This window comes from Narcine bancroftii, chromosome 2 (assembly GCF_036971445.1).
Source record: "Narcine bancroftii isolate sNarBan1 chromosome 2, sNarBan1.hap1, whole genome shotgun sequence".
In the NCBI taxonomy this organism is placed as follows: domain Eukaryota; kingdom Metazoa; phylum Chordata; class Chondrichthyes; order Torpediniformes; family Narcinidae; genus Narcine; species Narcine bancroftii.
Window position 1 is genome coordinate 148,438,760 of NC_091470.1, and position 25,155 is coordinate 148,463,914.

Here is a 25,155-nt window from a genome sequence, read left to right on the forward strand (position 1 = left end):
ACTCTGTCACAGTATTGTGTGGTCAGGCTTTGCAACATGATGGGAAAACAGCAGAAGAAATAAATTAGCAAAAAGCTGACACACAAAATGTGTCAGGTCGCAGCAGCATCTGAGAGAACAATAGAGCATTTGTTGATATGGTTCTGCACTGATTAGCACCCTGAGACTTTGCATATGCGAGAAATGAGCTACTAGTATTGATAAGTTTCAGTTTTATGATTGGTAAAATATTATACAGCAAGCGTACTAACTTAAAGATACTTTGTATATGCGAGGAACTAACTATTGGATATTAAAAGATGAGGTCTTTTATGATTGGTGTAACATTATACAGTATGCTATGGATCAGGATAAAAGAGAATGTATTGCAGCTGTTCGGGGGGGATTTTTGTCACCGACTCCTGAATGGCATTTCAGTAGTAGCGGTAAATGAAAGTAACCCAATCTGCAGATCATAGAACGATCCAACCAAGACCGTAGTTGAAGTCAGTCATTTCGTGCGAGCACCCTGCAGACCTGGAATCCACATTTGGTGTCAGAAGTGGGGTTCCAAAGACTCATCAGATCTTCGGTTGGCGGAATGAAGTGAGGGTTCCTGATGCAGACCAGGGGAAGGGCAGTATATCTTATTCTCTTTGTTTTCCCTGCTCTGAACCTGGTACTTTTGCATGTTTCTGTAACTGGAGACTGTGAGTTCCGACGGAATTTAAGGGTGATTGGCGAAAGGTTAGATCAGTGTAAGAGTTCAGGAAACTCATCTGGTCTGGGACTGTCAGTGTAAGAGCTCAGGAAGCTCAGATAAGAGTTCAGGGAATTTGTCCGGTCGGGGGCCTTCAGTGTGAGAGCTCGGGGATCAATGGGGAATTGTGTAGAAATGACTAGTCAATGGGATTCGCCATTACAAAATATGTGTGAAAAATATCCAGGGGATGAAAAAATAATTCGAGAAGCTTCTGGGGCATTAAATAAAAGATTAGGGAGAGAAAGCTGGCCTTTGTGGGGGGGGGGGGGGGGTGGTACTTAGGATGATGAATTGATTAAAGAGGCACAACAGTTAATCTGGAAGAGACCCACAAATAATAAAACTAAAGAGGTAATTGGTAAGTGGCGCCTGTTAGCACAAGAAAGGAAAGATAAAAGATAAGCTTGCAAGTTGGCAGACTAATGCCATAAAACTGGAAATTCCATTGATAGAGGTGGGGGGGGGGGGGGGGAAGACAGTAAAACCTATAGAAGTCCCCCAGAAAGAATGTGCACATAAAAAGGAGCAGGATTTTTAAAAAATCAGGAAAGGGAAAAGCAAAGAGCAGGCAGGAGAAGCCTCCTGCACAGGAGGATAAACAAAGAGTACGTAGTCAAATGGAAGTCCTAAGGTTGATGGAGGAGGGAGAGACGAATGCCCTGGGAGGATGTAGGATGGACCCAGAGTATGCCTCGGGGTCCCCCTTAAGGACCACCACTAGCATATTATTCACCCATATCTTGACCCCCAGCAGCAGTCCCCTCTTGTGCCAGCAGCACCCAAAATATTCTCGGATTCGAACCCAGAACCATGATAAACCATTTGGCCACTGTTACAAAGAAGTTAAGGCGTAAAGAAAGTCTGTGGAAATTCTAGAAGCTTTTGTTAAAATATGTTTGTCTACAAATGCACAGTTTAAAATTGGGATGAGGCCTCAATGAAGACAGAGAGAACTGCATAAAAGCATAAGATACGACTCTAACAGCCAGGCAAATTGGCAGGAAGCCCAAAAGAAGAGTTAACACAGCCATTTTGTGCAGAATACTAGAGAACACAGAATTAAGCAGCCAGGAATACTCTTAAAGGGACCACACAAGATACAAATTTGTTTACAGTTCAAAGAAGAAGACAGGTTACAGGGTAAAGATGGAAAAAAGATAGTTACATCAGGCTTGAGACCTCGAGCAAACAGCTCCTCTCACAGAGATGTCTGATCGTGAGTTGAACCACCAAGACAGATGGATAATGCTTGGTGAAAGGTTGGAGTCAGTGACCAGAGAAGAAGTGGCTTCAACTACCAAGCAGGAAGACTCCATTAAGGCATTGCAGTCTTGACTCAAAGGCACGGCGACTCCTTTCGACCAACTGTCTACTTCTCCACAAAGATGAAGCCATCAATGCTGGGCCTTCCACGGTGCACTCAGATCTTGGCAGCTATCTATATATCTCTTCAGCTCACCACCAACCTGATACTCCAACAGCATATAGTAATTATACAGAACATTCAGTGACAGCCTTGTTGGGAAAACTACAGACGCAACATTTGACCATGGCAAGGCAAAATAAATATGAGGTAGCACTGCTTAATAATCCTCAACTGTCCTTTCACATGACAACAACAATCAATCCAGCCACCTTTGTAATACACCCACCAGAAGAGATGGAGGAGCCGAAGCATGACTGTTTACAGAATGTCCAACTCGCAGTATTACCCCGGCAGGACCTGACTGACCACCCATTGGAAGACCCTGATCTGTCCATCTACACTGATGGAAGTTCTTACATTGACTCGCAAGGTACAAGACCCGTAGGCTATACCTTGATTCATCAGAATGGACAAACCTTGGAGGCCGCTGCTATGGAAGGAGCTCCTTCAGCACAACAGGGAGAGCTCCGCCCTAGCGCGTGCTTACATTTTCTTTGAGGGCCTGTCGATAAACAGCTACACAGATTCCCGGTACGTCTTCAGGGTGGCACATGATTTTGGACAATTGTGGAAAAATCAGAGCCTTATAGCATCGTCAGAAATCCCCATTTCCCATAAACAAATGGTTCAGAGTTTGTTATCACCAATCCAACTCCCAAAGGGTAGCTCTCCTTCAAGTTGCAGCACATACCCATGGCAAAGACTTGATTTCTAAGCTTAATGAGGTGGCAGGTAAAAGTATACCAGGATGGGGTCCCCAAAGATTTAATGCAAAGTGAGTCCTCCTCAACGAGCCTTCTGTCTTCCATCCAGGAGATTTCGACTCCACCAGAGGGACGCCTCTGATAGAGAAATTGAGCGAAGGAAATCTTCCAGCTGTTATTATGATGATGTATTTGAGCTTTGGGTAACTCCAGCTGGTCAAACTTGTATGACTGATCAATTGGCAGCCTGGGTACTTAGCGGCGGGTGTCTCACCTGTGCCCGTTTTAATCCAGGTAAAGGTCTTTCTTGCCAGAATGGTCAAACTTCTTTGCCAGAAGGACCATTTGATACAATGCAGCTGGACTTTATTGAGTTACCTAGATGTCAGAATTATAAATATGTTTTAGTAATAATAGATTGCTTTAGTAGATGGGTTGAGACCTTCTCAACAAGGGACGGCAAGGCCTCTACTGTAGTGCATGTGTTACGTAAGGAGTTAATTCCTCGCTTTGGTGTTCCTTGTCGCCTTAGTTCAGATACTGGACCATATTTTATTGCTGTTATTAACCATGCAGTTTGTAATACCTTTGGAATGAAACAAGTTACATTGTGTTTATCACCCACAGGCATCCACAACCAGACCTTGAAGACAAAATTAGCCAAGCTTACTGAACAAACTAAAGGCACTTGACTTTCCCTGCTGCTGACAGCATTGTACCAAGTACACACAGAACCAGCTACCAGACATGGCTTGACATTCACCGAGATCATCTATGGCCATTCACTACGCACACGCTTTTCCGACCAGTCACCCCTCCCTGTCACCCTCCATCACATGAGTTCTGAAATGACTACATATATTCTGGCATTAATGCACGCCCTTCACCAGTCAGCCTCTAGAGTGCACGCGGCTTTTGAAACAACTTCCATATACTTGCCCTCTCACCGCGATGGGAGGGACCACATTTGGCCCTTCTCACCACCCCGACCACAATAAAGGTGGAGGGCAGAACCTCCTGGGGGGGGGGGGGGGGGGGGGGGATGATGGAACCAGGTGAATAATTTTATAATATCAAGTGAATAGGTGAATAGTGTACCAGTGTAATTACTGAGAGTATCAGGTGAACAACTACAGTCTTATATATTAGTGTTGTGTTTGATAACGAAGGATGAAGCAGAAATATTTAATAATAAGCTTGAGTGGTAGAAATGTTAGACTAATGATTATTATGAGTTTTGATCTCTTTTAGACCTCTATTAATTCAGGATGAAGACGATTCGGATACTGTGGCTTGCTGGCTGCGTGATCACGGCCCTATTCGCAAGCACTGACAGTGTGATGGAACAAGCAGAAACAACTTTGAAAAAGCCCTTTGGTTGGTATAAATGGGCAAATTATACAGCCACCTTAGTGGGAAGATCAGATTGTTATGTTTATGCTATGGCTAGTCCACCATTAATGAAAGTCCCAGCCCCTTATAATAACAAGACTTGCCAGGAGTGGATGAGCAACTCCAAGACGTTGGGACTGTGCCCATGGTATTGCATGATCTATTAAGCTTCCAGATATTATAACATAACAACCCTAATGAGGAAATGCAAAGGGATGCATCCTTGGGCTACAGTCAATGTCACCACTCCTCCCCAGAACACAATTCTCACACCAGGGATGAAGTTTGAGTGTTATCTGAGAAATGGTAGTGCTAAGGCCAAGGTCGGACATTTTAAGGGCCTGTGTGAAACCACTTTTGATGTTTCAGGGGGCCTTGAGGAATGGAAAAAGTGAAATAAATCAGGGGAAGGTAGATGACCACCTCCTCCTTTTGATATTTGGAAGTCCCAAGAGGAACCTTTAGCAGACTTGTGGTGGGATAGGGGAGAGGCCCTTAGGGATACTCTCCCGTCTAATTGGATATGCAAATGTGCACGGGTAAAGTTAATGCATCAGATATTGATAACTCCAGACTTGACTCCTTATCACCAAACTAGATGAGAATACCTTGGCGACCCTAGAATACGTATAGATGCCATAGGTCAACTGTGTGGCATACCCAATGAATATAAGGCTGCAGGTTTTGAGGCTTTCATCCCAGCAATTGGAATATCTAAGAATGCTGAATGGATTAACTATATTTATTATAACTAACAGAGATTTATTAATTATTCCAATGATGCATTGAATGCCCTAAGAGAGCAGGTTGATGTGACAAGCAAGATAACATGGCAGAATCGATAGGCTTTGGACTAAAGAAGGAGGTGTCTGCGTCATGTTTGGCAAGCAATGTTGTACCTTTATTCCAAACAACACTACTCAAAATGGCTTCTTCACTCAGCCTATGAACAAACTTAAGTCTCTACGGCAAGAATTAAAGGACAATGCTGGCTATGGCCACCAATTTTTAATTGGTTGCATGCGAATTTTGGCCTTTGGGGTTTGTGGTTTACCAAGATTGTGATGGTTGTAGTAGTAGTATTAGTAATTCTCTTCTTGACCGGATGTTGCCATTGATTAAGAAAGTTTTTTTTACTTGGGTAAGTCCAGCCACCAAAAGATGGGATCAGTGGGGGCTGAGACTGGGCTGGGATGAGGAGATACAGGCTCAGATAGAACTGAAGCTTTGGGAAGCTGAATGTCGGAGGCTGAGGAATATAGAGGAGCAAGGGAGGCTGTGCAGGAGTCATTAGGTTTCATCCCTTTTGAAATTGTGCTTGGGCATCAGGTTAGAGGACCTTTAATGTTGATAAAAGAACAGTGAGGTTAATGAGGATGTCCAGTTGGACTTGCTGGATTATGTTTCTAAATTTAAGGATAGGTACAATAAGCAAGGACTTTGGCTCAAGAAAATTTAGAAATGGCTCAGGGTAAAATGAAGCGGTTATTTGACAGGAAAGCTCAGGTGAGGAATTTTAAGACAAGAAGTAAAGTTTTGATTTTGTTTCCAACACATAACATTCCTTCAAAAGCTAGATTTTCTGGACCGTACGTAATTATTACCTAAAGAGATCCAGAGTGACCAAGGATCTAACTTTATGATTGGGTTGTTTCGACAGTCGATTTATGAGTTGGGAATAAAACAGATCACTTCATCTGCATACCATCCTGAAACTCAGGGAGCTTTGGAAAGATTTTATTCTATTCTTAAAAATATGATGAGAATTTATTGTCTGGAGAATGGAAAATATTGGGATGAAGGTATTCATTTATTGTTATTTGCAATAAGTAGTGAGGAAGGAAGGGGTTAAAAGACAGAGAGAGCAGCCAGATTTTGCATTCTAGTAAGGTGGCAAGGCAATTTCAAAGGGATCATTAACATAACGACTAACTATAGGAATTTACTCTGAACCAATCAAGGAGCAGGTCTGATAAGAGGCTGTCAATCTTCCAGAGCAATGGAATTTCTACTTAGTAGTAACTGCATAGGGTAAGACTGTATTGTATAAACTTTATACTATTATTTGTAAGATGCTGCCTGCTACCATTGGTAAGAAGGATGTTTTTGGCTCAAATTAATCCAGCTGTCCCCATGATGCTGCAAACAATGGAGGGAGATGAAGGTGAACTGTGGAATATAGATGAGATAGAAAAATTGTATATGCGAGGAAATAACTATTGGATATTAAAAGATGAGGTGTTTTATGATTGGTGTAACAAAAGACAAAGGAGGAAAAACCCAACACCCAACCCCAACCAACCAATTTTCCCTTGCAACCGCTGAAACCGTGTCTGCCTGTCTCGCATCGGACTTGTCAGCCACAAACGAGCCTGCAGCTGACGTGGACTTTACCCCTCCATAAATCTTCGTCCGCGAAGCCAAGCCAAAGAAGAACATTATATAGTATGCTACGGATCAGGATAAAGAGAATGTATTGTAGCTGTTCGAAGGGACTTTTTTCAGTGACTCCTGAATGGCATTTCAGTAGTAGCGGTGAATAAAAGTAATCCAATCTGCAGATGAAAGAACGATCTAACCAAGACTGTAGTTGAAGTCAGTCATTTCGTGCGAGCACCCTGCGGACCCAGAATCCACAGACCTAATTCGGGTTAATAGTGAAATGTTAACAATAGGTTGACTCACTTAGCTCCAAAAGCCATTCAATCCAAATTTACAAAATAAGTCCATGGAAACACCCTAGTTGACATACTGAGAGAAATCTGGTCTGTGGCAATGAAACCACCAATCAAGTTTCTTAGTCTTGATCCCTTCAGATGTAGTTAGAATAGGGCTCTACATGACCTTTGTCTGCCAAGTCTCACTTCCAAGTCTCATGCAGGGGAATGGTGAGTGCAAGTCAGCTACTGCTGCTTATGGAGATTGTTTTCCATCAGGAGACAAATGGACTGGGCTTGGAACTGAACAGGTCGTGGTCTGGCTTCTTTGTCTGTAGATGTGTCATTAAATCCAGATTAATACTGCATCAATTTAAAGTAGGGTGGTTCATCACAGTTCCGCAACTGGATATTCAAACTTTGTTAACCTATCAAAATATGGAAAAAGTACCTGAACACTTGAACCTTGTTCAAGTATTTGATATATAGTAAAATCCCTGTTTTCTGGAATTCAAGCAACCAGCAAAAAAAAGTTAAAATATATAAGTTTAAATTGGTGCCCCCAAGCAGTTAGTATACCAATCACACAATGCACCATCTCAAACAACTGGCAAATATGTTTATCTGGCATCTACCAATCCCCATACATGTTGGATACTGGGTTTTTTTTTACTGTATTTAAAGATACATAATTTACCTGTTGTATCACTTTAACAAGACTGATGAACATATTTAACTTCATGAACAATATGGAAACAGTTATGCAGTTGATGTTGGAGAAACTCACTGCAAGAGTTTTGATAAAATGCACCTCACAGCCTCAAAACACTGATTTCAATGAGACCACTCTCTTTTCTGATTAATCTACTTTGTTACCCGAAATATTTATTTTCTTTTTAATGTTGTTCATGATGTGCGGTTTTGTCTTTGTTGTGACATCTTTGTCTCAAAGAGAAGGGGAATGGTTTGAGTGTTGCCCCAGACAACCTTACTGGGTGATGCTAGATGGGCTAAGCAATTTTATAGCAGTTTATAAGTAGTTTTAACATGGGCTGTGAATATGACAGGGTAAGCAAATTTGCTGCCACTTAGAGCAGGGGTGTCAAACTCAAATTCACAGAGGGCCAAAATTAAAAACTTGGACTAAGTCGTGGGCCAAACTAAATATTTATTGAAAATTTTCAACAACATCTGTATGTTTTCTCTTCTTTTAACATATGTAATGTTAAACTTTTACTTATTAAAATAAATGTTTAATAATAGTTTTGGTTAAACTCTTTCCAGAAGAAGCATTAACAAATGAGAAATAAAATATTCAATAAATAATATTTCTCTATAGCCTTTAAGCTCCTTTTAAATGTATTTTTTTTCACAACCCAACAAGTCAAAAAAATAACAACTTGCTTCAATGAAAATCCAATCTTTCAACTATGAACAGTCCAAAGTTAACCAAAGAAAATATGAATCCAAGCTTAGCTTGCTACACTGTGATTTACTCTGATGCACCTGGGTCTAAACCAGGTACTTGGCATCTCTTCTTAGATGCAAGTTCATCAAACTCTGGGGTCAGAGTTTGCCTCTCACCTGTCTTGAAAGGTCCTGTTTTCTGTCTTTGGTTTGGCCATTTTTCGTGAGGGGTTTATTACATGTGAGTTGGGCGACAGGTCGCAGATGCTAATGAAAGTAGAGAGAAAGGAGGTGGGGGCGATTAGCGGGCTGACGGGCCGGCAGCAATGCATTTGCAAAGCATTCTGGGATTTGTAGTATTAGCTGTGTATGTGCTATACTGGCGCGGCGGCCAGCGGGCCAGCTCTAATACATATTTGATATGATCTTGCGGGCCAAATGTAATTATATCACGGGCCAAATTTGGCCCGTGGGCCTGAGTTTGACATGTGTAACTTAGAGAATGCAGTGAAGGGATGGATTGATGTTCAAAAAAACTTGCCTTAAACATGGTTGGAGGTTATGTGTTTTGCTCAGACCAATTCTATGGAATATTTAAAGGGAACTTGAGGGGAATTCTTCATTCAGAGAGTGGTGAGAGTGTGGAATGAGCTGCCAGATGAAGTGGACTCAATTTCAACATTTAAGAAAAAATGTGGATAAGCACATGGATGGAACGAGGCAGACTAATAGTTCGGCATGGAGTAGATAGGCCAAAGGGCTTGCTTCTGTGCCTTAGTGTACGGAAAGAATACAAAACAGTCAATCAAATACTCACATTTGCCATTTCAGTTTCAAGTTCCAAGACTTTCATCATTTCTTCCTCAACAAAAGAATCATTTCTTGTGATGTTTCGGTCTTCTCTAATCATCTCAGCAACTGCAATCATAAACTGCAAGTAGGCTTCACGCACCTTCAACAAAAGTTAACATATTTAATTGTTCGACTGATCTATTTGGTAGATCATGTCAATAGAATAGTACCCTCCTCCTAAAATCTACAACTTTTTAATAAGCCCAGATAGTTAATCAATTGTGGTATTTCAGCGAGCTACCAATCTCTCTGTTCCCGTGAACACAAGGATTTGGCTTAATGCTTGGAATTTTTTATGAAATGAAAGGCCTTTAGTAGCTTTGTGAAGGTTTCACAAACCATAAAATGAATAGCCTGCTTTTCATTTATGCAACAATAGCAGGGAATACTTAAACTGAACTATAAATCTTAAAACATTGCAGGCTATCTACATATACCATGACTTATTGAACACGACTTATTGAACACTAATTTCATTCAGGTTTTCTGTCGCTACTCTTCCCAACTAGAATAGAAATGGACCACTCTGGGAAATAACTTCATTGTAAATTATCACAATTGATTTTGTACACATCATTAATATTATTAAATGGTTTTTATCCACTACATTTTGTTGTCAAATACCCTGCTGTATTTCATGAGGATTCTTTAAAACGAGTTTTGTCTGTTGAGAAAATCATTCCTGTTTATGCATAAACTAGACTTTCATTTCATCCCGTCTCCAATATGGTGTTGTCAACAGAATTTTTATTAATTTTAATGAATTGAAAATAATGTTGATGAATTCTTATGAACACCAGATTACAGAACAGTCCAATATTAAATGTGGTTAAAAGATAACTGCAAGGTCTTCCTTGGAACAAATTATAGACACTGAGGAACTATGAAAGAATGGAACTTTAAAGCACATTGCACTTATAAGAATGTGATGTTTTCTATACAGATAATTTCAGTCCTCACCCTCTTGTAGTTACCATCTCTAAAGTAATAATCTCGTGAAGGCATCCCCAGGCTGGGTTGATCAATCTGTAATAGAGAGATGGGAAATGCATCAAGATAAAGGCTAAAGAACATCCAATGAATGTTGATTCACCAAACTGATTTTCTTACTGGTGTTTCACAAAGACTCAAAGAGAAGAGTGCAGTGTAAAATTGCGAGAAACTCTTTAGTCCTGTAATTTGGATATTAACTCCAGAAGAATTTGTAATTAAGATTCATTTATTGTCATGTAATAAATCAGATGTAATATTTCATCTTGTCTGCCATCAGCAAAAATTTCCCTGTCCCCCTTTCAGTCAGAGAAAGAGAAGAAAAAGAGAGTCCCTTCAAAGTCACTGAGTGTCCATGGATTCACGCTCCCGAAGCCTCTACAGCCACACAGGCTCCAGATCAAACCACTGGCAACCCAAGCTCCAGATCCAAACCTCCAACATGATCAGGAAGCCTATGAAGATGTGGGAAATGGTATTAGAGTAGCCTGTATGAGTAATTGTAGTGCATTTGTAGATGGCAATCGCGGCAGCCTCGAAGAGCTGTTGAGGAAGGGAATGAATGTTTAGGGTAGTGGTTGATGAGAGATCAGTGAAATGGTCTGCAACATCTTGGATGGTGTCAAGCTTCTTGAGTGTCTTGACGACTATATTCATCCAGGCAAATGGATAGTATTCAATTGTGCTCTTGACTTGCACCTTGTAGATGGCAGAAAGGCTTTTGGATATGATGTGAGGGCCACCCACATGGTTTACTAGGGCTCTGATCTGCTCTTATATCCACAGTATTTGATTGGCTGGACAAAAACATTTCCACCCAACAATGGTGATGCCACTGAAAGTCAAAGGTGGTGGTTAAAAAGGTTACTCTTACATTGAAGATGCTACTTTTGTGGTAAAAAATGTTTATTGCTGCTAAGCAGCTTGACTGTTGTCAGGTTTTGTGGTAAACAAAAGCTTCCTCTGCTTCATTTATCAAATGGAATTGATTCACGGAGAGCAAAGCAATTAGCACAACTCTGTTCCAGTGCCAGAGATCGGGGCTAGGGTTTGAATTCCATGCTGAGTGTAAGGAGTTTATCCATTCTCTCTGTGCCTGCTTGGATTTCCTGCAGGGGGCTCTGGTTTCCTCCCACTGTTCGAAACATGCCAGGGATGGTAGGTTAATTCAGTGTAATTGGGCGGCATGGGCTCGTGGGCCGAAAGGGCCTATTATCATGCTGTAGGTCTAAATTTACATTTAAAATAATTCAATCATCAGCAAATATCACCACTTCTGACTCTAAAATGGAACAAAGGTTATTGTCTGAGCAACTGTACTAATTGGGTCTAGTAACCATATAACCATTTACGGAGCGGAAACAGGCCATGTTGACCTTTCGAGTCCGCACCGGTTCAGTGACTGAACACAAGATGGTATTCACAGAACACCTTAAATATTTACAGTGATCTTGATGTGCTTCCTCTCAACAAATCTAGCATCTTCATACTGCATTCAAACAAGCCCTTTGACCCACTGAGTCCACATTAACCATAAGCAATAACCCCACAGCACTGTTAACGTAGCGATAGCGCAATGTTGTTACAGCGTCAGCGATCAGGACCAGGGTTTGATTCCCGGGCTGTCAGGGGGTTGTACATTCTGCCTGTGTCTGCGTGGGTTTCCTCCAGTTTCCTTCCATTGTTAAAAACATACTGGGAGTTGTCGGTCAATTGGGCGACATAGGCTCGAGGGTCACTGTATGTCTAAATTTAAATAAATTTTGTTATTCTTCCCCACAATGCACAGAACACCTACGCTTTGAGAAACTCTTGAAATGATGTCCAAAGGCCGAGATGACTAAATCACCACACCTATTGCATTGATCTACATTGGTCTGAGAGGTGGCTGCAGAGTTTGCACTTGCCATGTTACTTGCAACACATCAACAAGGAGTGCCATGCTGAAACAGGTTGTCACTTTAAGCACATTACAAATGGAAATCCGATATTGTTCTATAACCTCACAATAAACTTCTTGCTACTTAAGAGCCTTTCACAAAAAGAATTAGGGTGATCCATAACATGGGCTGTGAAGGGTATGCATTAGGGTAATCCATATTCATTGCCAAAAAAATAGGAGAGAGAATTTCTAGTTTTTAATGTGCAAGTTATTTATGTTTGACATTGAACATATTAAATTGCTTTAATAAAAGTAAGAGGGTAATCATTAACACTTCTACCTACCCCACTGCAAAAAAAGCTAAATAAAAAAATTCTACAGACACTTAGGCAAATGATTGACTGTACCCATGCACTCTCACATGATAACATTCCAGAATGCCACTGAAATTGTGTCCTTAAACATTCAAATTAATAGATTAAGGGGAAAATGAAAGGATGATATTTTACTTACATAAATGATGTGTCTGCTTGAGTCCCTATCATCAGTCCAAACAAACATGTCCATAATCACTCTCTTATTGTAATTGGCATTGAGCTGCGGTAGGATGGTTTCCAAACTCCACCCTGGCTCTGAAGAAACAGGACAAACCAGCAAGAGTTTTAACACAGCACTAAATCTATGGTGGCTTTGAACCCTAACTTCGCATAATAGCCAGGAACCAGGTTATTCAATATAAAAACACAACGCTAGAGAAACTCAGCAGGTCAAACAGTGTACTTTACAGAGCAAAGATAAAGATACATAATCAACATTTTGGGTTAGAGCCCTTCATCGGGTATGAACAAAATATAGGCAGACTTGAGCCTGAAATGTTGCTTATATTATATCTTGATCTTTGCACTATAAAGTGCACTGTTTGACCTGCTGAGTTTCTCTAGCGTTGGGTTTTTATTTCAACCATGATGTTTGCAGACTTTAGTGCTTTACCTTTAGCCAATATAAAGTCAGTACCTTCCAAGGGAAGCAAATCTATCATGGGGCAGAGCAGTATAGAAGCAACAATAACATACATACATGCATTCACGCCAATTTGAAAACACTCATCTGGGCATTTCTACTTTCCTTTATTTGGTCCATAACCTTGTAAATAAAAGTATCTCACAGGATCATCCAAATATTTTCAAATGTGTTTCTGTCTCCTCTGTCCTTCCATTTGGAGAAAAAAATCCTTCAGATTCACTCTACCTAGTCCCCACATTTCTTAATTAAATCTTCCATTCAGCTTCCTCTGCTCTCTTATTTAATGCCCTTTCCACCAGCCTGGCTTCATTCTTTAAAATGAGACCAGCCACTCATTTTTTGGGCTTGCTAAATACTGGCAAAAGGATTTTAAAGAATTCTTTTTCTTTTAAACTTAAATACTGAATCTACCCCTGTAAATAATCAGGAAGTTGAAATATCCAATCATTACTTATCTATTCAGTACTGGGTATTCGTACTAGTCCAATAGTGATAGAAACTCTTATTTGACGGGTTTGTTCTTTGGAATTTTAACTATGGTTGGCGTAGAGGTTAGCGCAATGCTATTACAGCACCAATGACCCAGGTTCGAATCCAGCACTGTCTGTAAGGAGTTTGTACATTCTCCCTATATCGGCATGGGTTTCCTCCCACCCTTCAAAATGTATGGGAGTTGAAGAGTAATTGGGGAATTTGAGTAGCAGGGGCTTGTGGGCCAGAACGACTTGCTACAGCGCTTAAAAAAAATCAGAACCACACTATGCTACAGAATTATAAAATATTGCAGTTCTAATTCTTCTCTGAATTATTAGAAGCTCATTGGGAAACCACTGCATACCCTTCATGACATTCCAGTCAGGTGTGGCAACTGGCCATCCTCCAAGTGCATCCAATAGACTTAAGAGGGGTTCAGAGTCTCGTTCTGCAATTAAAGCTGCAACATAAAAAAATTTACATAACAACAGAAAATGGTCAATCAGGCATTATCTGTGAATAGATTTTATATTACAGGTCAACCAAACTGCAAAAAGTTAGAAATAAACTGAAATTAATATTCAGGAAAATGTGTTGCTGGATAGGTACTTTCTTCACCACTGTGCCTACCTGAGTCACCACTATGCACCTGTACCCTAAGGTCTCTCTGTTCTACAACTGTCTTTGAAGGAGCACTTAAAAAATTGATGCACTTAAGAGAATGAGAGATAAACATGATAGAAAGGATTATAGTTTCATCTGAAAGAAATAAATGATATTGATTCAACAGTGGCTTATGTGTAGCAAACCCTAATGTTAAAGACCCCTTGAGTCCTCTCTTTTGCTTAGGGAGAAAGGCCAGGACTTTCACAGTGGCCCAAAATACTTAAAACACACACAAGGCATTTGAAGAAGCTTGCAGTGATACATGAACCTTGGAAGTCAATGTGTATACATTAACCTCCCACAAAGAAAAATGTGATAATAACCAGATAATTTAAGAAAGGTTATCCAGGGTATTGAGAATAATTTCTTTAAAATGGTGTAAGGGAATCTTTTACAGCCACCCAAGAGAGTGAATTGAGCAAATATCATCTGATCAACAAAATCTCTGGACCTTAGTGCTCAAATCTCCAATCAGAGATTAAAGTTTTTTTAAAATAAAAATATTTGAGGTTAAGAATGCAATACACATTCAGTTAATGTTAACATGATGTTAAGAAGTTGAACTTACTGTCATTTATACAGGATTTATACAGTTGTTTAGCTTTCTTAAAAGCATCACGGTCTCTATCATCTGTTCTCTCCAAGACACCTGAATGTCGAAGTAGAAGAGCAAGAGCTACATTAAGCACAACTGTTCAATGAAATTATCTAATGATAGTCCATCTGCAAGTAAATAACTTTATACAGCAGGCTCCTATTTCAGACATACATCTGCGCATCTCACAAATCAAAATTAAAATATAGTTGGCATCTGAAATTATTGGTAGTGAATTAACAATCTGATACAGTAAACATGACAGGAGAAGTACAAGACCACTTGGTAAGATAAGCACAGATTGCCCCTCTTGTGTCAATTTAGGATTTTGTTTTGTGCAGAATTAAATGCTACTCCAGGTTTTTACTCACAATTTTACTACGAGATGTTTTCTTATAAATTGATGGGCATGCATCAGAATTAGAAGATCTGAAGAAATATGGAAAACACCGCGAGATGTATTTTGCATGCACAATAATATAGCGTAATTCATTGAGGAACATCTTTGAATACTAAAGTGCATCAATATAGCATTTTTTAAAATGGAGAGTAATTTTTATATAATCCACTTGGACAAAATTGACAGCTTAGGAGTGACCTGTTGGAACACTTGCCTGAAGCCTGAATAAAGCAAGTAAGAGAAAGCAGGAATAAAACGAACTGACAAGCAAATCCTGTCAGTTTCCAATTGCGTAGGGTCAGTTGAAAAAAGCTCACTCAAAGTTGACATAGAGGTTCACCATTGTTCTTCAATTGCCAGACGTTTTCTAATTATTTCTAATTACTTAGTTCAAGTCTCCAGCAAAAGAATGCAACAGAGTCGCAACACTGCCTGGTTTTAACATTCAGTTTTAATTGGCTAGTTCTGGTATTTACCTTTCAGGATGATTTCCAGCTCATCTCTCAGAATATCAAAAATACTGTATCGAGAGCTGGTTTCTGGTATGATGTTTCTATTCAGCCACCCTCCACAGGCATATTTGTAAAAATCTTCACATGGTGAAACAGACGGATCCATTTTCTGGATTAACCTTGCAGCTTAAAAAGAGGGAAAAAAAATTCAAATGATCATACACTGTATGCATAACTCAGACTTTTGTGTTCATGGTTCAGTAACCAATGACATCAAAACTAAGGAGCTGATTGCTGACTTCAGGAATTGAATTTGGCAGTAATTACCAAAGACCCACACCACCCAGCACGCTCTGTTCTCGCTGCTGCCATCAAGACGTGCACCACCGGGTTCAGGAACAGCTGCTATCCCTCCACCATCAGACTCCTCAATGAAAAACTCAATCAGAGACTCATTTAAGGACTCTTACTTGTACACTTTATTGATTTTCTCTTTTGTTCTCTCTGTGTTGCACAGTTTGTTTACATTTGTTATCTGTTTACAGTTCTTTGTTTTCATGTTTATGTCATGTACAGTTTTTTTTGGACTAGCAATTAATCATAATTCTTGCACGCCTGCAGAAAAAAAGAATCTCAGGGTTGTATATGTTATTTGTGTTCTCTGACAATAAATCTGAAATCTATATCCACCTCAAAATGATTAAGGGTTTCAACAAAATTGTTGGAAATTTAACAATGAATGGCAGAGCAGGCTTAATAGGTTGGATGGCCTATTCCTGCTACCATTTCTTATTTCAACTGGTTGGCAGTTTGCAATTGGAACACAATTATTTAAATCACCACTTTTGAATCAAATATTAATCTTAGACGACACAGTGGGTGTTTAATGGATTATTCAGTCCAAAGAGTGTCTGAAAAATATTTATGGCGGAGATGGATAAATATTTGAAAGATCAAGGAATTGACAGTGATGGGAAACTGGCCCTGAAGAGGAGTTAAGGCCAGCATGGATCAACTGTGATCTTATTGAATGGAAGCGCAGCCTTGAAGGACCTGGTGACCTACTCTAATTTCCATATGCTTTTGTATATGATTCTGGAAGATAATAATTATGATTAAGATTAAGTCCTGCCACATCATTTCACTGAATATTTTTTCTTCACCAATTAAGCTTTATGGGAAGAAGAAACCGTAGCACATAATTGGTGGTTTATCTTTCCGTTACAATTTTTGATCGCATCCATAATGACAGTTCCATTATAATTACCATTACATGGAATTTGTAAGTACTCAAAATGGATGATGTTATCACAAAATATTCTTACATTTACTGGAAAGATTTGAGCTTCACTCACCAGCAGCTACACAGCCTGCAGTCATACACACATTGTTTGAGCTACTGGAGAACTGTTTGTCTGACAATGAAGAGAAGAATAACATCAATCAGAAGTTTTGCATCCATTCTGTTGGAAAAGCAAAAGGCATAGAAACAGATACATGGTCACACTCCATGTACCACTTCTACTGTGCTTTCCTCTCTCCTCTTTATGAGAGCATAGACCTTTTGAAGAAGAAATTGAACGGTTTTTTTACCTTGCACTGAACATTTCCCAACCAAAACCTTTAAACCTGTCATTAATTGCAAGACTTTACTCTGTGTAAATTGTTTGTCAGAGTTTCACAAAAGATTGAATTTCCAATGTACTTCATTAGCTGTGAAAAACATTGAAATTATGTTAGAAAATTTCCAAGTTCACTGATATTTTATCAACACTAATCAAAACAAGTTTCTCTCATCTTCCTCTAATTACTTCTCCCATGTACAAAATGAATCAGCTGATATGTTTCCCACCACATAATAAGCTCTACTTAATTGTTTTATGAACTCAAATGACATAAATTTGGAATTTGTTACCTTCTACATCCTTCCCACTTCCTAAAATCTTCCAGGCTTCCACCTCATTTGGAAGTTTGTTAAAACAACCTACCCAATGGAAAACCAACATGACTCATTTTATCCCACAAGCAAATTTACTTTTACTTGGGATCAAGGAGTCAAAATTGGAAAACACATTTAATTCAGTCTGTAATTTTTCACTGAGCAGGTGGTATTAATCAATGGCACAGTTATTCAATAATACTTCATAACAAATAATTCATAATACTTTTTAACAGTTGTTCTACCATTCAATTATAAGTCTAGACCTTCACACAGAAATCCATCAGAACCGTTCTTTTTCAACAATTTTACTCATTGCTTAGCAATTATATTTTAGCATCATGGGAAATGGAAAGTGTTTGATTTCCAAACTGACTTAACTCAAGCATTCATTCACACTGATAGCAAAGATTTCCTGTATTTTTTTAAAATGAGTGTTTTCTTTATCAATTAGAATCATTGTTGAAGGCACTCCCACAAGTACATTAGAATCAAAACCTGTATTTCAGGATGCTGTACAATGGCCATTTCTGCTTGCTGGACATGCAGGATTTATCCAGTGATCAAAATGAGAAATTAGGGACAATGAATGAAGAGCATGATGTTGCCTAATCTGTGAAACAATTTACCTAATTTAAACACATTACCAGGTCTTTGAGGTTTAGACTAGCAGGGGAGTAGCTACGTCATATACCCTAGACCGGCGGAGCGGTCCTCTTCTAGGGGGCCATCCTCTGCGACCGAGCGCTGAGCTTCGGGAGGGACGCACATGGAGCTGTGAGGGAAGGGTGACACCCGCCTAGCCAGCCAGATCAGCCGAATCATCCCTAGCGATCAATGGGGTGACAGATGTCGCAGCCAGATCGCCCTCACACCCAACACATTACCAGGTCATGTGATAAATATTGTCTTGTATCCAAATGCAGTACCTCAGTTGATGGCAGGTAAGCCATTTATGTTATATTTATGTTAGTTTGTTACAACCAAGTGGCTTGCTTAGCCACTTCAGAAGGCAGCTATAGGTAAACCACATTGTGTTGAGTCTGGACCTATATAGGAATCCAGAATGACTAATTACAGCAGCTTTTGTTTCCTTAAGGATGTTTATGAGCAAGAATTTTTTCAGTAGTTTCACTACTAATTCTAGTTTAATTTCATGTTAGTTAATCAACTGAATTAAAATATACAAGCTAAATCCATTCAGATTTTGTTCCTGGCCTTGAATTTCTAGTCTGACAAGACATTAATCTTCCAAGCTGATGTTTCCTGTCTTCATAAGCATCCCACAGAAATAATCTCATCAATATGTACATCAAAATGTTTCCAGAATTTGAGAAAATTGATGCAACCTTTTCCCAACTCTCAATAGGTGTGCCAAAGGTATTTAACAAATTTTGGCGTTAAAAAGATCCCACAACCAGCAAGTCAGATGATGGACCTGTTAAATGTTTTGTTCAAGCTGGATGAGGAATATTATATTGCTGAGAACAACAGGAGAATTGTCTGTGAAAGACAATGATAAATTTAAGCATTACATATAAACATTAAAAATGTATTGCCAGTCTTCAAGAGAAAGGAGGTCAGATTATTCCATTAGACATGTTTGGGTAATAAAACAGTCATAAGTAAAACTTGAGTATTAGATATGATTAATTGTTTTAATTAATACCAGGATACCAGAGCCAACAGATACATGAGAGAGAAAAAAATAAATCTTGTGTGTTATTACTCATACAGTCATCAACAAAGTTAACGAAGCTTGAAACAATTTTTTCCATACTTCACGGCTTTGCGACCTCCAATAAATCAGTAACACATCTTTAAAACAAGACTGCTTTTGGATTAGGTTCCATCTTGACTGTCAGCTTGGCTCAATTGGTGGCAAGATGAATGAGAACATTTGCAGAAAACGAATGTGTTCAGACTGTCTGGCCAATAGCATTCCTGAGCCAATCCAAAAATATTTCATTGGACCTGGGATTGCGCTGTTCAGAAACTGTTCGCTGCTTTTATATCTGGCATGCACTTCAAGAAGAAATTTGAAAGAGAATGTACTTGAAGTCAAAATACGAGGAAGTATTTTTTTCTTTCTTCGGACTTCTGGAGACATTATGATCTCTCACAAGATGTTTGGGAGATTTGGATCATCGGAGTGATCGCACAAAATAATTCAAGAAACATAAGAATTGTAGATGCTAGAACGTTTAGCAAACATTGAGAAGTTGGAAAAACTTGGGAGGGGGGCAGCATCCATGGAGAGAAATGATCAGTCAATAACTCAGGTTGGAACCCTTCCAAAACGTTGACTGTCCATGAATAATGCTTGACCTACTGAGTACCTCCATCTCTTCTCATTGATACTTAATGTTTAATTTAAAAAATGCACAATTTTTGGATCTTCATGTGCTGAACTGGTGATAATGAAGAAATCTCTTCTTTGGCTTGGCTTCGCGGATGAAGATTAATGGAGGGGTAATGTCCACATCAGCTGCAGGCTCGTTTGTGGCTGACAAGTCTGATGCGGGACAGGCAGACACGATTGCAGCGGTTGCAAGGGAAAATTGGTTGGTTGGGGTTGGGTGTTGGGTTTTTCCTCCTTTGTCTTTTGTCAGTGAGGTGGGCTCTGCGGTCTTCTTCAAAGGAGTTTGCAGCCTGCCGAACTGTGAGGCGCCAAGATGCACGGTTGGAGGCGATATCAGCCCACTGGCAGTGGTCAATGTGGCAGGCACCAAGAGATTTGTTTAAGCAGTCCTTGTAACTCTTCTTTGGTGCATGTCTGTCTCGGTGGCCAGTGGAGAGCTCGCCATATAACACGATCTTGGGAAGGTGATGGTCCTCCATTCTGGAGACATGACCCACCCAGCGCAGTTGGGTCTTCAGCAGCGTGGATTCGATGCTTGCGGATACCAGGAATTACTGTTAAAAAGCAGATTGTACAGAATCCAAAGGATAAACAAACCCGAAATTAACTTCCCTTCTAGCTGGTTGAGGAATGGTTCTTAATTGCAGAGAAAATACTGGAACAGCTAAATAGCAGGTTAAAGCCATGGAATTTTAATTGTTTAAATATTATGCTGTTATGAAAATTCCAGAAGGGCTTTGGTCATAAAGGCAGGATTTTACAGAGCAGTGTTTGTTTTCGTGTGCCCGAATTCACCAATATCTAATTCTTTCATTCTTTCTTTACAAGAGTATATGAAGGTATCACATGACTATATATTGATATCGAGCAGGATCACACACCTATCGCTCCATGAGAACTGTATTTACATGGGAAAATTATATTATTATTGGGAGCAAAATTTTTTTACTCCACTCACAGACTAAGTTTAGGTAATTTTGTACTGTGAATATAAATTAAAAGAAACAGCACAAGCTTTTTCAGTGGGTTTCAAACTGCCCCCCTAAACTCACATTCCCCCTTAAGCAACCCCTGTGCCATAAGGGCTTAGTGATTAGTAAGGGATTGCTTAAGGTGGTTCGTGAGTGGGAAGGGAAGGTTGAGAACCACTGCTTAGAGACCCAATTGTTACTGAAATAATTTGCTTGAGAAGAATTGTCATTGGCCCATTTTCTTTGGAGTGATGAAGCTGTGCACATAATGAGTCAATTAAGTACGATTAAAACAGTGGTTTTCAAACCTTTTCTTTCTACTTGCATACCACCTTAAGCAATCCCTTCACAGAGCACCTATGGCATAGGGATTGCTTAAGGGAGAATGTGAGTTTAGGGGGGGCAGTTTGAAAGCCATTGCTTTAGGTGAACTTGAACTTGTCTGCTCAACTTGAATAATATAAAGTTACGATAATTAGTTCCAATTATGATAATTAGTTCCATTCCTGATAAATATTGTCCGGGAGCAGTGTATTGAAATCATAGCATGATCCACACAGAGCTGAGTTGTAGAAGTTTGACTGTGGTTATAGCTGTGAGTAGACACTAAATGCTGACCAGTTTTGCTATTCAGAGGTTCAAAAGAAGAATTTAAAAGAAATCGCAATCCACTTCTAATCAATGTTTCGGAGCTGTACCATGAACAGACAAGATCATAAAATATGACAGCACAGTACAGTCCCTTTGGTCCATGATGTTGTGCCAACCTAGAGAAATGTTTTTTTTAAAAAAACTAAACCTTCCCTTCCTCATAACCCTCTATTTTTCTTTCATCCATGTGCCTGAGTCTTTTTAATGTCCCTATTGTACCAGTCTTCACTACTACCCCTGGTAGTGCATTCCAGGCATCTACAACTCTCCGTAATAAAAAACTTACCTCTAAAGTGTCCTTAAACTTTCCTGCCTTCAATTAGTATAGTTGTCCTCTGGTGTTCGCTACTTTTTCCCCAGAAAAAAGGTGCTGGCTGGCTAGGCCTCTCATAATCTGGTATACTTTTATTAAGTCATCTCTCATCCTTCTTTGCTCTAAAGAGAAAAGCCCTAGCTCTGCTCACCTTGCCTCGTAAGACACATTCTCCAATTCAGGCAACATCCTGGTAAATCTAACCAGAATTTTATAGAGCTGAGTTCAAGAGTCGAGACTCTTGAACTCGATCCAGCAACTAATGAAGGCCAGCATTCCATAGGCCTTCCTAACTACCCTATCAACCTGCTCGGCATCTTTGAGAGATCAATGGATTTGGACCCAAGGTCTCTCTGTTCTTCCACTCTGTTAAGATTCTGCCCTTAACCATGAACTCCAACTTCAAGTTTGACCTTCCAAAATGCATTGAACTCCATTTGGCACTTTTCTGCCTCCTGTCTGCATCCTGTTGTATCCAAGACATCCTTCTGCACTATCCACCACACCTCCAACTTTTTTGTCTTCTGCAAACCTCTTTGTCCAGGTCACTTATAAAAATCACAAAGAGCAGGAGTCCCAGATAGAACCCCGTGGAACACCACTAGTCACTGACCTCTAGGCAGAATCAGTTTACTCTCTCCTTTCCAGTCAAGACAATTCTGAATCCACACAGTCAAGGTTCCATGCATCCCATGCCTTATAATTTTCTGAATGAGCCTATCATGGGGACCTTGTCAAATGCCTTACTAAAATCCATATAGACCACATACAGTGGAAGAAAATTGGAGATCAAAGGGCCGCAGATATAGATTTTGTGACAAAATACTTAGAAAATTGAAATAAAACAAACAAATTAATTTATATTAAACAAAGTTAATAATGAAGCTACATGAAAATTCAGAACCGAAAATTTAAGAGCTAATTGTGTGTGTGTGTGTGTGTTTATTTATATATATATATATATATGTATATATATATAACTGCCTTCAATTAACCCATCAAGCAAATGATCTCTACAACTTATCCCCATGGCAACCCTGGCCTCACTCCATCAGAAATATTCTTTTTGTCCTATCCAACGGCTCCACAATCTAAATCCGACTTATTTTCTCGCCTAGATTTTACAAAGGGTCTTTGACCTAAAATGCTTATTATACATTGAATTGAGATATATTGATTTTCAAAATCACTTTAGGAGTAATGTTAACTGTGCATAGTTAGAGCCTGTGATTGTGTTCATTTTCCTTCCATACCCCTAACCCACATTGATTAAAGGTTTATAGTTTAACCATTCTCTAACATCTTCAAGTATCCCGCTAACTTGCTCACGTTTATTCATCAGAAGCAACAAAAACATTGATCTGGTACTCCTGAATGTAGCTACTCCTATCGTGCAAGAAGCACGTTACACATTTTACAAATGGCATTATGATAACGACCAGCTCCTTTTGTCAATTAAAGAATAAATATTATGCTGAACAATAGATATTTTGACTGCTCTCTAGAAATAGTGCTGCAGGACTTTTTTTTTTACACCCTCTTAAAGGAACACATGAGGCCTCGAGATCAACATTAACATCTCTCATGGTGCAGCATTCCTTCAGTCATGGACCGAGAAGTCTCTAAATTGGCACTTGATCCGAGATGCTTTTACATCAGAGTTGGGTGCCACATCTGATTATGGCCCCACAGATACTGATACTATGCAAATCACATCCATACACAATTTGTAGGATCCAGATTACTTGTAGCCACTCTAGTGCCCGCTCCCTAAACATAGTTAAAGAGATAAACTAAGAATCTGCCACACATCAGAAGTTTCCAATATCAACTCTTTTCTACACTGGCCCAGTAAATAAATGCTACAAAGAAAATTGCAACAGCAGAAAGACCACTACAATCTTTAGGCAGAAAATACAGGCCTTCCCAATTATGGCCACAACCCCCAAGTCATTCAAATAAACTGAAGCGAATGATTCCATTGCCATCTGAAGTTTCAAAGATTAGTCTCCTCTGGCAGAGCCGTTTGTAATATCGACCAGCTTATAACAAGGTGTTTCCCTACCTCTTTGAGTTGTGTACAACACAACTAACGCTATCACGGTGCTTGTCATGAGCAGGAGTAACACACTAAGTGTAATTTCAACGAAGGTCCAACTTTTCTTCATTAATTTTGTTGATTTCTCGACGATATCCATCTGGCTTTCTGACTTGCCCATTATGGTAATTCTAGACGAAAACAGCGGATGCAGTTACACAACAAGCAGCGAATATAATAGAAAACTGCAATAGTATCAAATAACAGAACTATTTTACATCTGGACTTTGGTTTGATCTTCCATCTTTATGGATATCCCATGGAAAAATCCCACAATTTGTTATCGATGGGCAGCCTTTCTTATGGATCCGCGGAACCTGATAGCGGAAAGGGGCTGCCGACACCATTGAATGTTATGTTCTCTCAAACCAAGAGCAGTGACAAGGGGAATCTGAACGAATGGAACACACCGCCCAACTTTGGAACGGGAACTTTGAAGGGCAGGGTCTTGTGGTTCAAATGGTAAGAGGTCGACATGGGGCACTGCAGTCTGAAGGAATACTCCGGCTCGCACGTATCTATCAAGTCAGTGAGAGAAATTTGCCAGACGCATTCATTCCTGAGATTGCTTCTGCAGGAGAAGGGGGGAGCAGGATAAGAGCAGTCATTCCTTCATGGATTCACGGCTTCTTGGTGTAACTCTCAGCCACCAGCAATGGAAGAATGAGGAACAAGAGAGAAAAAGGATCTGGCCGTGCTCCAGATCCGGCCTCACGCTTCCACACTGGTCAGTTCCGTTTCATTCATTCCCTGTCCCGAACCACTCCTCTTGCTACGCTGCCGTGTGAGAAGCGATCACTGCAATGCAGTTTCAGTAAGTTTTTTGGGGGGGAAAAGGAATGGGCGGCCGATCAAAATGCGGCATTTTAAAGAAGGCAAAACAAAATTGATTATTATTGGTGATTAGATGTCCAGGCGGTGTTCAGTTCAATGTGGAGTGGGCACATCTTGAGTCAATTTCCAACGCAAATCGCCTAAGTGCAAGTAAACAGATTAAACGTCCATTCAAAGAGCAACTAACAGGATGATATTTCTGGTAAATGTTGCTGCAAAAACATCATTAGGCATCATATCTGACCCTCTTGGAACTCATTTAACAAGTAACCGCATTTCACGTTGTCCCAGATGATACTTTTTGCTCAAGGTTCCAAAAAGAATC

General features: G+C 39.7%; 1 protein-coding gene and 1 long non-coding RNA gene across 4 annotated transcripts in view; one reads left to right on the forward strand and one right to left on the reverse strand.

The window, feature by feature from the left end:
- Positions 1-25,155, reverse strand: part of mmel1 (membrane metallo-endopeptidase-like 1) — a 77,882-nt gene that overhangs the window by 31,775 nt on the left and 20,952 nt on the right. For 2 of the 3 annotated variants that reach the window (XM_069915302.1, XM_069915301.1), the window contains 8 exons: positions 23,964-24,127; positions 17,018-17,077; positions 15,687-15,848; positions 14,784-14,864; positions 13,914-14,009; positions 12,566-12,684; positions 10,141-10,206; positions 9,146-9,280 (listed from right to left, as the gene is read on the reverse strand). In XM_069915302.1, coding sequence (XP_069771403.1) covers positions 9,146-9,280; positions 10,141-10,206; positions 12,566-12,684; positions 13,914-14,009; positions 14,784-14,864; positions 15,687-15,848; positions 17,018-17,077; positions 23,964-24,117 — 873 coding nt within the window. In that variant the 5' untranslated portion in view covers positions 24,118-24,127. Of the gene's footprint in view, positions 1-9,145; positions 9,281-10,140; positions 10,207-12,565; positions 12,685-13,913; positions 14,010-14,783; positions 14,865-15,686; positions 15,849-17,017; positions 17,078-23,963; positions 24,128-24,214; positions 24,532-25,155 lie in introns of those variants that run through there. The other variant, XM_069915300.1, reaches the window with a different exon arrangement.
- Positions 24,498-25,155, forward strand: part of LOC138752478 (uncharacterized) — a 33,916-nt gene continuing 33,258 nt past the window's right edge. Inside the window, exon 1 of the long non-coding RNA XR_011350676.1 lies at positions 24,498-24,723. This is a non-coding gene — a long non-coding RNA (uncharacterized lncRNA). The remainder of the gene's footprint in view (positions 24,724-25,155) is intronic.